This window comes from Rhineura floridana, chromosome 11, assembly GCF_030035675.1.
Source record: "Rhineura floridana isolate rRhiFlo1 chromosome 11, rRhiFlo1.hap2, whole genome shotgun sequence".
Lineage (NCBI taxonomy): Eukaryota > Metazoa > Chordata > Lepidosauria > Squamata > Rhineuridae > Rhineura > Rhineura floridana.
In genome coordinates, this window is record NC_084490.1 from 47,462,627 (window position 1) to 47,476,036 (window position 13,410).

At 43.9% G+C, this 13,410-nt stretch overlaps 1 protein-coding gene and 1 pseudogene across 5 annotated transcripts in view; both read right to left on the reverse strand.

Annotated features, from left to right (window-relative positions):
- Positions 1–13,410, reverse strand: part of STAT3 (signal transducer and activator of transcription 3) — a 65,843-nt gene that overhangs the window by 16,913 nt on the left and 35,520 nt on the right. For 4 of the 5 annotated variants that reach the window (XM_061591052.1, XM_061591049.1, XM_061591050.1 and 1 more), the window contains exons 3-9: positions 12,892–13,036; positions 5,406–5,504; positions 3,521–3,616; positions 3,348–3,429; positions 2,206–2,300; positions 1,523–1,674; positions 137–295 (exon numbers count right to left, since the gene is read on the reverse strand). In XM_061591052.1, the coding sequence (XP_061447036.1) occupies positions 137–295; positions 1,523–1,674; positions 2,206–2,300; positions 3,348–3,429; positions 3,521–3,616; positions 5,406–5,504; positions 12,892–13,036 (828 nt within the window). Of the gene's footprint in view, positions 1–136; positions 296–1,522; positions 1,675–2,205; positions 2,301–3,347; positions 3,430–3,520; positions 3,617–5,405; positions 5,505–12,891; positions 13,037–13,410 lie in introns of those variants that run through there. The other variant, XM_061591053.1, reaches the window with a different exon arrangement.
- LOC133368141 (5S ribosomal RNA) lies at positions 12,396–12,514 on the reverse strand (annotated as a pseudogene).

A 13,410-nucleotide genomic window follows, 5' to 3' on the forward strand; every position in this document is an offset into this window, starting at 1 on the left:
GAGAGAGCGAAGATAGAATTGGGTACCAGTCCAAACTCAGCAAAAGGCTCGAGGATGCATACTCTTTCAGCAGCATCTTACCCCCATCCTCATAGGATTGGGCCTTTGTCATACGCATGAGAACAACGGGCAATACCTCTTCATGAGGTTCCTGAATAACTCCACAATGCGCTCCTCTAGCAAGGGCCGGTGCTGAACGATAGGATCGCCCTTGTAGGAGACCTTCTGTTGGAGTTCCTCAAGCTTCTTGATCTGCTGACGGGTCTGAAGCTGCGACTCAGCCAGGGACGTTATCCTGGGGTGAAGGAGCAGAAGGGAAGCTGAATACACACACCCCACACTATGTTTTTTTAAACTAACGTATTAACTAGACCTTTGCTACATACATATCATAGAGTTAAAGCGCACACACACACCCCAAAATCCTGGGAACTGTAGTTTGTTTAGGGTGCTGAGAACTGTAGCTCTGTGAGGGGAAACTACAGGCCCCAGGATTCTTGGAGGGGGGGATATGCTTTAAATGTACGGTGTGTACACAGCCCTCAGCTCAATGTTGCACTTGAACAGCTATGCCTTCTATTTGGGACAGACATTTTAACTGCCATCTCCAGGCTTCCAACCAAACCTATCTGAGATTGGTCCAGCTAAGTCCAGTATTTGCTCTGACTGACGGTAACTCTCTGGGGGCTTGGATGGGGGCTGTGCCTCCTCCTCTTGTAATTCAGAAGCTTTCCCCTATAACAGGGGTGGGAATCCTTTTCACTCTGAGGGCTGCATTCCTCGTGGGCAGCCTTCTCCAGGACCTCTTGCCAGGGGAGGGTGGAGCCAGAGGCAAAGCGTGGGTGGAGCAACAGATGACACTCTTTATCTTTGTACAGGAGGCTGAACTCCAGCCATGCAGAGTCAGACCTTACTACACACACCCCTCTCTCAACATTGAGGCAAGCAAGATAAATCATCACAGTTCAAAAACACATTCCAGCCAGGCAAAATCACTCAAGGGAAGTGTGAAGCAGGGCCAGTCAGGGGTGTGGCCTAGGGAGAAGCGTGAGGGCCAAACAGAAGGGCCTGGAGGGCTGCCTTTGGTCTCCAGGTGTGAGGCTCCCCATGTTCGCCCTGTAGCAGGAGTTCTTAACCTGTGATCCATGGACCCTTACGGGCTTCCTGGATGGGCCTCAGGGGCACAAAAACCAATTTCCAATGCAATAAATAAATAAATACATTCAATGGATCGATTGATTGATTGGGGTCCTTAGCGTTAATCAGATTCTCAAAATCAAAAAAAGATTAAGAAGCACTGCCCTATAGGGAAACTGCACTTGCTACTGCCCTCCCTGTTTTGCTCTCCACAATAGGAAGATACCATTCCATGCTCAGTGGCTACAACACCAACTTCTGCTGCGAGGTGTATTAGAAAAGGTTCTCCACTTGTCACCAAACTCTCTTTTGTAACATCATGGAAAGAGAATTGTCCAACTGGCTCCAAAAAAGGAGGAGGCAGCCAAGGCCACTCAGCTCTCACCAGTTCTCTAAGCGGTCGAGGCAGATGTTGGGCGGACCACCAATACATGCGATCTGCTGCCTCCTCTTCCAGTCAGCCAACTCCTCATCAACCAGAGTTTTCTGCACATACTCCATGGCTGACAGAAGCCCAGCCAGCTCGCTCACAATCCCCTAGGGAAGGAAGGAACAGTTACATTCAGGACTTTCTTCTGCTTCCTGTTTAGCACGCTCAAGTTCACAAAGACACTCGCCACCCCATGAACACAAGTCCATGACTTTCCTTTGGGGAAGAGACTGAAACCAGAGACAGAACATCTGTATCAAGTAAGAAAACCTGAAGTTTCATAGCTTGAAATGGAGCCAGTTCACATGTTCAGCACTAAGCCATCCGGCCATTAGAGCTAAATAATCATGTGTATGTGTGACTCAGCCCTATCGCAGAGACAACGCCCAAAAGGCATTGCCCACTTGGCTTGCTATAAGCGTCAATGTTCATCATGGAGCAAGTTCCTCACCAAAGCCAGATGCTTTTCTCCAAGGTTACATGCTGCAAAGCCAGGCATATCCTGCATTGTTTTGCCTTGCTGGGATATGGAAGCCATATTACTGTTACTGGATAGCCCCAAGCAGTTCAGGATGTGGGTGCTTGGAACTGGGGGTGGGGGCTAAAAAGAGAGGAAGCTTCCTTGCAGCAGCCCTTACCCTCCGCATCTGATCCAGTGCTGTTAGCATCTGCTCCAGCTGCTGCATCTTCTGCCGCGTCACAGATTGGTTGTTCCCGTTCAGATCCTGCATGTCTAAGAAGAGCCACAGGAGGGAGGGAGAAACACTCTCAATGCACACATGTCAGAGGGACCCTGTAATTTCCCAGATCTTCCCCTTGCATGCCTGTTCTTGTCAGCCAATTTAGTCTTTCCCAACTTGGTGTCCTTTAGAAGTTGAGGAGGACTTCACAAACAAGAAGTATTATTATTAGTGTAAAACTCCTGTTGAAGATATGAGGACACACACACACACAAAGAAAACAGGAAAAAACACTATTTCCCCCATTCTCCCCACCCACACAAGGCCTTCACATCTCTAGAATTTAATTAACATTTATTTTCTTAACAGTAGAAGAACAAGCCTTGCTGAGAAAGAATCACCGTAGTTTATTTCCAAAATGAAGTCTTGCCTTGCCAGCCTTTTAGTATATTTTGAGGGCATCAACAGGAAAAAAGGAGGCATACATGTCTGCATACAGAGAATTCCAACTATCACTTAAGAAAAATAATCAAGTTCCTAATCCTTATAGTTATGAACATATGCTTAGAAATACACAGAGTGGCTGGAGAATTCTTGGGCACCAGAGAATAGCTGAGCAGAGAAATGGTGGCCAGCGGTTAAGGGGTTCTATTCAACAAACTTTTACTCAGAATAGACTCATTGAAATTAATGACCAGGACTAACTTAGGTCCATCAATTTCAATGGGTCTACTCTGAGTAAATGTTTGTTGAATACAATCCAAGGTTTCAGTCCTCTGCACAACTTGTTCCTCCTGAGTAACAGAGTAAATTATGAAAACTATATGCAAGTTCTCATAATTTACTGAGGTGGCAAAATTTGGCCTTTTTTAAAAGCATAAACCACACACAATCCTGTATATGGCAGATCCAGGAGATAATGGGTCTCAAGTTTCTAGTGATAATGGTAGCCATTATACAAGCCTCCCCTTCTTTTGATTTAAAAGTGCTCTTGTGCCCCAAGCATGACGACACCAGATGCTGTCCCTATCAATATCAATGCATTTCCCCTGATGAATAAATCCCCTTTTGCCAGGCACTCCCAACAAGCTCCCGCCTACCTCCTTGACTCTTCAAGGTCTTGTAGTTGAAGTCGAAGTCATCCTGGAGGTTTTCCACCACTTTCATCTTTTGCTCCAAGTCCTGCACAAAAATTGTAATGGGAAGTGGGGGTCACAACACTGGGACGACTTGAAACTGGGGCCAAGGAAGGAGACATGGCTCTCCCACCTACCTGCACCCTTTTCCTCACATCTTGCAAGTGCTGCTCCAGCATCTGCTGCTTCTCCGTCACAACGGCAGCCGTAGGGTGGTTTGCCTGCCCACCTTGCTGTAGTAAAGGGAGGGAGGGAGAGAAGACAAAACGGGGAAACAACATTATTATTATTATACATATGCAGAGCTGGATCCAGACTTAGCCATACTTAGAGCAGACCTGCTAAAATAACAAGACTGAAGTCACTGACCACTAACACATCCCGCTGATTTCAATGGGCATGTACAACTATGTCCCGATCCAACCCACACAATTGAATCTTAACAGAATCTCATAGCAAATTAATTAAGAACCAGAAGGTAATGTAATTCCTTTTAAAATGTAAATAACAATTTTTTACCACAACTTCATGTTATAAATTGGTATTTATGGGAGCAATTTCAAATGTATAAATACTATAAATTTCCCCCATTTGTCTTGATAAGAATAGCCTGTACATTTACCATGTGATCATCTATCCTGACTTTTCATGCATTTTTAAAAAAAGAAATGGGAGTCCCCCAACCCAGACTGGGACCACAACACACAGACTGGGAGACCTGATACACACCTCTGTGCTATTCTCCCACTGAAAATACACCCACCCACTATTTGTTCCTGAAGGAGCTATTGCAGCAAATTACACCTCTGGCCCTCTAGTGGATTAGATTCAGGGAGGGGGATTTCAGGATGGGAAAATGGCAAGGGAAGAAAAGTCAGTATCCTCTTCCACATGCTGTTGCCTTGAATCAGAGTTGCCCCTCATGGCAGCAATTTCTTTTTTAAAGAGGGAGCACAAATCTGGAAGAGACAACCACATCGTAAATGTATTGACACGGGGAAATCACAGCAAGCTCTGAGATGCATAAGGGGAGAATTCTGATGAAGCTTCTGTTGTTTACAGTGCAAGGAACAGGATTAAAAGAAGCCTTTGCCTAGGAGTAAATAGCTGAATTGCACAATAAAATGGTGACAGGAAGCTGCTGGGGACTCAGTCGAACACCCAGGCTACCTGGTGTTCATCAGTTGCACCCATTTAGTTCTGAGTGTGCTCATTCAAGGGAAGAGGTATGTCAGTGCAAGAGCTCTTTTGTGGTTGTTTTGCCCCTGTGTACAATTAAGCTTCAAGGTGACACAAGCCAGCCAGCCATTTATTTGCTTGGAAGCATACTAGTGTGCACACTCATCTCACACAAGGGCTAGCACATGGAGGATTATGTGGAATGATCCACGTTTGGAGGCCAACACCTGCAAGATCATGCTGGATTTTAATCCCTTGTTGTTCTCTTTCAGCCACATAATTCAAAGGGCTGCATTTAAAACAGCCCTGAACATAGACAAGAAAAATGACAGGGAGTAGGAAAAGCCCAGGATATGTTACAGTATCCAAGGCAGCAGCATGCAGTGACCTGTTTGGTGTGGTGTGTTACCCTAGCCAGGAGGCACTGTTTCCTGACAAGCAAAGGTGTAAACTCTTGGAGAAACATGAAACTTAAAGGTCCATTGTGCCAAACCTCAAATGTTCTGCTCCTTAAGCCAGGGATGGGGAAACCTAAGGCCCTCTAGGTGTTGTTTGATGCCAACTCCCAGTGTGGCCAACTTTCAGGGATGGGGGGAACTGTAGTCCAATGACATCTGGAGGTCCTCAGGTTTCCCCATCCCTGCCTTAAACAGCAGTAGCTGTTTACTACTAACACCTAGGAGGATAAGTGGATCATGGTGTGCCCACACACAGGAGGATATGTGGATCATGGTGTGCTCACACAGATAACTGTTTTGTTTTAAACACCCACATGGCTGGCAACTACCTTATGGGAACTAATGATGACAGCAGGATAAGCACCTCAAGCCAGCCTCTTCTCACCTGGGCCGCTGTTGCTGCTGTCTGCAGCAGCCGATTCTCCTCCCAGAGGCAACGGGCTATGATGCGGGCAATCTCCATTGGTTTCTCCAGGTACCTGCTCTGTAAAGAGGAAGAGAAACTGAATGAATACCCAGAAGCAGGGAGGGCATGCTCACACAAGCCATTCCTTCAATTTGACCACCTTTAATGCTTAAGAGTTGTCTTGCTGAATCAGGCCAAGGGTCCACCTAGCACAGCATTCTGCCTCCAACAGTGGCAGGCCAGATGCTTATTGGAAGCACACAAGCTGGACATGGAGGCAATGGCCTTCCCTAGTTGTTTACCCCTAATGTCTGAGATATAAAGGTTTACTGATGATTTACTTACCATTTTTTTACTGAGAGGATTTTAAGACAGGAAGAATGTTGAGATCTATGGTCCAGTCTTTCAAAACTGGGGTTGGAAGGGAAACCGCTCACATACCAGAACCCAGATGCAGATGTCAAGCTTTTCTCAAGAGAGCCGTACTTGATTTGGAGGAATAGTGATTGAGCGGTTTGGGTTCTTTTGCATGGGAGGTGTGCAGTGTAAAAGAGATGTTGTGCTGGTTTCAGATTCAGAGCAGAAGGTGAACAAACATGCTGGGTGCCCAACGAGAGCAGCCAAGAATATATGTCCCAGTATGTCATCGTAAAAGCTAAAATAAGCCTGGCATGGGCCATGTTCCAAGCTCAAGACTCAGCATCTCTCCTACATTTATGCTATTAGGGTTCTTTAAACCATTACCAAACTACTCCAGCCTTTGGGCGGGGGGGTGGATGTCCCGTCCAGAGCCGGAACTACGAGGCTGAGACGCGGGTGCAATTAAATCTTGTTTTATTAAAGTAATGGATACATCAAAGGCATTGCGCTTCATAGAAAAACCTGCACTAACTCACTAAGATCCCTAACTACACTCTAGACATGCTCTGCGTCATATGAAGGAAGTTGACACAGCAGCTCCCCACTGTAAGCGGCAAGCTTTAGGGAACGTTTTCGATCGTAATCTCTGACTCCTTCGCAAGTCTTGTCTCTGCCCTGTCCGTTTCTCGCAGCGGCGGGAGCGAGGTAACGGGGGGGGGCGTGTCTTTAACGGCTCATCGGAAGACACCTGCTCCTGAGTAATGGATTCTAGGTCAGGGGGCTGTGTCACGCTGGTGGCATCCTGGGAACTGCTTGGTAAGGGAGGAGTTGGCACTTTTGCTGGAGCTTCCCCCAACAGGTCCTCAGCAGCATCTGGGGGCGGCGAGCTCTCCTCCTCGGAGATCGCGCCTTCCGTGGGAACTGGCTGGAATTCATGCTCGCTTCCGCCTCCAAGGTCTCGCTCAGACTCAACAACTCCCGAGTCTTCTGTGTCTCCTGGTAGCGGAGGCACCTGAAACTCATGCCTCCCCTCTTCCTGCCCCTTCTGGGGGAGCTGAGGCTCAAAAATGGAGGGGCATGGAAAGAAAAGGGGAAACAGATTCTGCTTTGGTAGACTGTTCTCTCTTTTTTTCTTTTCAATAATTTTTATTCAGATTTTCATAAAACATACAAGACGAAATCATAAAACATTCAAAGACAAAAAACAAAATCAAAAATAGTTAAACAAAAAGAAAAAAAGAAAAAAAAAACAAAAATAAAAAATAAAGAGTAAAATATTGACTTCCCATTTGTCAAAGATCAAATCAGTTATAAGTCTATAATATATAACAATCCTGTCTCTTAAGTCATATTATAAAATCACTTTCCTCCAGTAGTTATCTTACTTAATCATCAAATCTCATAAACATTACTTTATTCTTTCCACAAAAAGTCAAAGAGAGGTTTCAATTCTTTAAGAAATATATCTATCAATTTTTTTTTCCAGATAAGCATATCGATTAATCCATCTCATTACTAATTATGATAATCTTATTGTCATAACCATAGTCAAAATAAACATTTCAATTAATCCATCACATCAGAATCTGTTAGGTTCAGTAATTTCAGTAGCCATTGTTCTATTATCCCTATTAGTTCCATTTTCCATCTTCCATCTTCAGTAGTCTTGTTAAGTCCAGTAATTTCAGTATCCAATCTTCCATTATCAGTATTCCATAATAATCTTGCTGTCAAAGCCATAGTCATATAGTAAGAGTCTGATGGGAATTACCTCTATCCCAAATATTTTCTTGCCATCCATTCTGAATAGGTTGCTGAAATACTGCTGTAAAATCATATCTCTGTTCTTTTTTTCAAAATACACTGGGTCATCTCTTGAAAGTTTTTCCATTGTCACATGGCTGCAGTTAATTCCATAGATTTTCTCTATATTGGGCTCCATCACATCATTCCAGTCCAGAAGATTATCCATGCCATTGATAACTTTATCTCTAGAATCTTCATTAATTTCTTCAGAGATAACATTGAGTTCCAAACAATAGATTTTATTTCTAAAGTCCATAGACTCCAAATCTTGTTCCTGTTCCACGTTTGTTCCAATCTCCGGGATCTCCTCTCTCACAGGGACCCCTGTTCCAGTCTCCAGGGTCTCCTCTCTCACAGGGACCCCTGTTCCAGTCTCCAGGGTCTCCTCTCTCACAAGGACCCCTATGTCTTTAATCTCCTGTGTCTCCAAACAATAGATTTTGTTTCTAAAGTCCATAGACTCCAAATCTTTTTCCTGTTCCACGTTTGTTCCAATCTCCGGGGTCTCCTCTCTCACAGGGACCCCTTCCAGGGTCACCTCTCTCACAGGGACCCCTATATCTTTAATCTCCTGCTTCATTTTACTCAATTCAATTTTCAGCTCCTTACAACCCTGTCGCAGGTTTTGTTTCGTTATCTCAATCTCATCCATTATTTTCTGAAACATAGTTATTTCCAGATTCTCAGCCACTTTCTTAATTGCCATTTTAAAAGAAAAATATAGGAAAACCACTTCTTATTTCAGCAACAATTGGGTTAATACTCCAAACTTGGTGACATCACAGTATAAACAGAGCAGACAGCCTTATCTCTCCATGCTTAAGTAAACAAAATGCAGTTCCCAGGATCGAAACAATTAATGGCGGTCGTCAGGAAACAGATTCGTCAAAATAAAATAGACCAAAAAGAGAGTAGTCTCAGACAATATAATATTCTTCAAAATAAAAATCTGGAATAGAAATCCCTCTTCTGTGTATATCTTTAGAATGCAAATCCAGGACAGCTTTTTGCAACAAAAACAGAGATAAGCTATTAATTAGTGAGTAGCAGAGAGAAGTTATGGCTCCCCAGTGAGATGTCAAAAACCGATCAATCTGGCAAATCTCTTTTAAACAGCAACAATTTAAGTCAAATAAAAGAAAAATATAGAAAGAAGGGTGCTTGCCTGTTAGTGCGTTCTCTCTTAGAAGATAAGATGAACGTTCGCTTTATCAGATAGAGCTTGTTGTTGAAAATCCGTCCCACCTTCGTCGGCTGGACCTCGTCCCATAAATTAATGAGATCTGGTCGTCCCAACAAAAATAGGCTTTGAGGTTAATCTCTTCGTTTCTCCCTACCCGGGAGAAGTTTAATCAGTCAAAAAAAAAAAAAAAATCTGACTGATATATCTGAATAAGCTTCTTTTGAGGCAGGAGCCCGTCTCAAAAGCAGGCACAGGCTAAGTCACCCTTCCCGGAAGTCGGTAGACTGTTCTCTCAACTGCAGATTTCCAGGTATTTATTTTTAAAATATCTATGAAGGCTAGAAATATCCTGCTTTAAAAAACAAGAAGCTGGGTGTCTTACGATTAAATTAGATGCAATATGAGAGGATGCATCCTCTGATTTCTGGCTTTGAGAGTTCCTAAACCTGTTCTTTAATTTTTATACCCCACCTTTCAGCCAAGACAAGCTTCCAAAGCAGAATTTATAATTAAAATCTTTTACAAGATATAGTGGATTGTATCCAACGCTGTACAAATGGTGTTGCACTTGCGCAATGGGATTTCCCCTTCCTCTCTTCTCCCTGTGTGTTCCCAAACTCTGCTCTGGAGGGACCTCAACCCTGAGGGTGCGTAAAGGGCTGCAGGGGAGAGGAGGGGGATGTTCCATTGCACCAACGGAACAGCCACACTGGATGCAACCTAGTGTTAAGTCCATGGGAGTGTGTATGTATGTATGTGTGTGACATATGCACATGCATGTGCATGGGGTGGAGAAAGGAGAGCAGAAGGGGTGTTTGTAGCTCACTGTTTTAGCTTCATGTTTTTGTTTTCCTTGCATTTTGAGCTAGTCTTGCCATAGTCTGCTTAGCTAGCATTTTAAAAAAATAAATTACAGTAACTGTAAAAGAAAGGAAGCCACAGTGAATATTCTGATGGTGTCAGATAGTGTCTGTTTTTTCCTAGATGAGGACAGAAGTTTCACCAAAGACTCCAGCATCTGTTAGGGCCTGGCACAATATGGAGAAGCGTTCATTGTCAGTTGACAGAGATGATGGTGAAGGAAGGCCAAGGTGTAGCAGAGGGCTGGCCATGCTGAATTCAAAGCTTTGTTATGACACTTTTAATTTAAAACAACAAATGCATATTGTTACTGGCAATATAAAAATCCATGGGTTCAGTTAGAAAGGATTCCAAGAGTTCCATCGTTACAGGATCTCCCTTTTTTACAGCCTTCATGGGCAGCTATTTGAAAAAGTATGAACCCCTTCACTCGAGCCACCGTGATGGTTTGGAAGCGATGCAATAACGTCCTATCACCTGGGGACTCTCCATTGCTCCATTTTCTTGCCTATCCAGCCTTCTGTTCACCCGTATGAGCAATTTAAGGGGTGGGGGAATGAGGAGGACTGCTTTGTATTCCTGATCTGACACATAAGGGCCGCCCTATCTCCGGAGGTTCTCTGCAGGCTAATCCTCGGGGCTTGCAACATAGTTGGTTTCATATTATGCAAATTCTTTTCCTAAAAAACTGCTAGGAAGAGAAGCATACTTGTGTTCTCTCATATCCTTTGAGCACTACTGCATTTCCTTCGGCCCTAATGAAAAAGGAACAGCCTCTTATTTACAAGCTACTGATAGACCATAAAATGGAGTCCACCAACGCATTTCGTAGGGCCTGGGAAGATGATCTGTGCACTGGAACTGATGAGGCTTGCTGGGACAAAGTATGGGTGTCTCTGCCACTGGAAACCACTTCAGCCCGCATCCAGGAGACAATACTTAGAACTCTGTTGCACTGGCATTGGACCGTGGTTTGCTTATCTGGCATGCTGGGCTCAGTGTTGCTGATGTGCTGGACAGGCTCTGGGAGTCAGGGAACCCTCATTCGTGATAGGAATGTGAAACTATTCAGGGAATTTGGGCTAGAATTTTTTCTCCCAAATTGCACAACACTTGCCTTAGACCCAGCCATTGCCCTATTATCGATAAAAAGTGACACAAATCCCGATATAGTATAGATGGAACTAGTGGCAATATTGATGGCTGCGGCTCACATGGAGGTCACCAGGCATTGGAAAGTAGCCACAGTTCCCTCTAGAATTGGCTGGTTGGAAAAGGTTTGGAAATTTGCATTATCAGAGTATTTAATGCAATATAGGCAAGGGGCGAGGGGTCTTTTGAAACATGACTGATTTGACAAAACATGAGATCCTTTCATTAGCTATGTAAATTAAAAAAGATGGGGAAGTCCAACCATGGTCTACATGTGATACAGTGAGGCAGGGCTATTTCTATTTGAACTGAAATGGGGGAAATGGTCCTGTTCTTGTGTTACTTTCACCAAGCAACTATCTGGTTGTATTATAGTGCTTAAAGAGGACCAGCATCTTTGTACTGCTGTTTGCTAAGCCATTCTACATATTTTGATGTGATTTATTATAACGTTGATCTGTTTATCTTGTTTGCCATGTCCTTAAAAGCCCAATATATATGTATATTTAAAAGAGATATAATGGAGGGAACATTTTAGATGATAGTCCATCACTTTCTCCCCTACTTTCCACTGCTGGTGGATGTTAAAGTGCTAGACCCTGTGCTGTGTGTCTGCCTGATAAGCGTTTCTCTCCGAAACTACATCTCAGCAAAAGTAAACTGGCTAGAGCAGATGACCTTCCTCAGAAGGTATCCAAGAGCTGTTAGTGCCTGGAGCAATTTCCCTGTAACAAGCATGAAGTGCAGGGGAGGAGAAGAAATGTTTGGTAATGTCTAATTATGGTCTCACAGATGTCTCTCTCCATGATGCAAGAAGACCTTAGACAGGTTTTACCAACAGTTCATTAATCTAGGAAAGACAGAGGTTCTGTGGGTTGTGAGGTCAGCAGAACTGGATAGTGGCATGAAACTAGTCCTGGTCTTTTTAAGGACTGCCTCCACCTATATGATCCTGCCTATACATGAAGATCTGCTTCAAGAGACTTTCTTTGGTGTCCACTGTTAAGATCAGTTTAGTTGGCATGCACAAGAAATGAAGCCTTCTTGGTGGTGGCCCCAAAACTGTGGAACTCCCTTCCTATGGACTTGTACTTTGTCCTACCTGTAGAAGTATTTAGGCGAACTTTGAAGATCTACATCTTCAATGCTGCTTTTAGCAGAGATTGTAATTAGGTTGGATGTAACAGAGGAGCTTCTTAAAGATTTTGTATGCTTGTTAACATGGCTATTATAGCTTTATATCTTGCCTTCCTCTGTTGGTATGTCATTTTGTGAGGGCATGGCCCTAAAACAATTTTAAAAAATAATAAATAAATACATTTAGCCCAGTAATGAATTTGGCATGGAGTTTGGCATGGTGTGGTAGCTGAATGACTGAGCTGTAAGGGTTAGGAAACCCCTCATCCAAATCTCACTTCTACCAAACTTACTAGGTAGCCCCAGACAAGCCACTTTCTCAGCTTCAATCTCCCTTCTGCAATGTTGTTGCTATACGCCTTCAAGTCAATTTTGACATATGGCAACCCTATGAATCTTTTCCCCCCATATATTCATAGGGTTTTCATGGTAAGAGGTATTCAGAGGTGGTTTACCATTGCCTTCCTCTAAACCTACGGCACCCGTTATTCCCAGGCAGTCTCCCATCCAAGTACTAACCAGGCCTGACCCTGCTTAGCTTCTGAAATCAGACGTGATCAGGCATGTTTAGGGTAGTATGGCCGTAGGCCCCTTCTGCAATAGGGGATATTAAAACCAGCCTACTTTACACGGGGTATTGTAAAGGATTATTGAGGTAATGCATGTCAGCCTTCCCCAGCTTGGTGCCCTTCAATTACCTCTGACTGTTGGTCACACTGTCTGGATTTATAGGCACTGAAGTCCAGCAATGTCTGGAGGATGCCACGTTGGGGAATGCTGATGTGGATGAACCACTCCAAATCCTCTTAAACATGCTATAAATGTTAGCAAAAGTAGTATCTCTATAACTACAGATTTTCTTAAATGAAGATATCAGGATTCAACCTGAAATCTACTACTATGCTGGGGTGATGACAAATGAAAGGGGGCAGGGTGGGAAATTGCTTTGTCTTGTGGCTCTCCTACCTGCAGGAACTGCTTGATCCGGCGCAGGTTGTGCTGGTAGAGAACATTGGATTCCTGCAAGAAGCGACTGTATTGCTGGTCAATTTCACCCAGGAGGTTGTGGAATACCAATGTGGCATGGGACTCCTTGCTGGCAGCATAAGCCCTGGAAAGATCAGAGGGGAAAAACAGAGAAGAGGGGAAGTAGACTTACAAAGCAGCCTTCAAAGCACGACAAAATGTTGCAGTGTCGAGGGGCTGCATGTTCAAGATTCCAGCACCTCCATTTCCTTCCCCCTAGTTTTCCCTCCTCCCTTCCCCCAGACAGCATTTTGTGGCCAAAGAGATCTTCAATCTTCATAGGGCTGTTTTTGGGCACCCCACCACCTTTGGGGGTGGTTGGTTCTTATGCAAACATTGGGGTTCTCCCAAACAGGGCTGGAACTAGGCATCTTGGCACTCGGGGGAAACAACATGAAACAGTCACAGATTATACCATGCAGAACACTAGAAAAATAGTAAAAGAAAATAACAAAATTA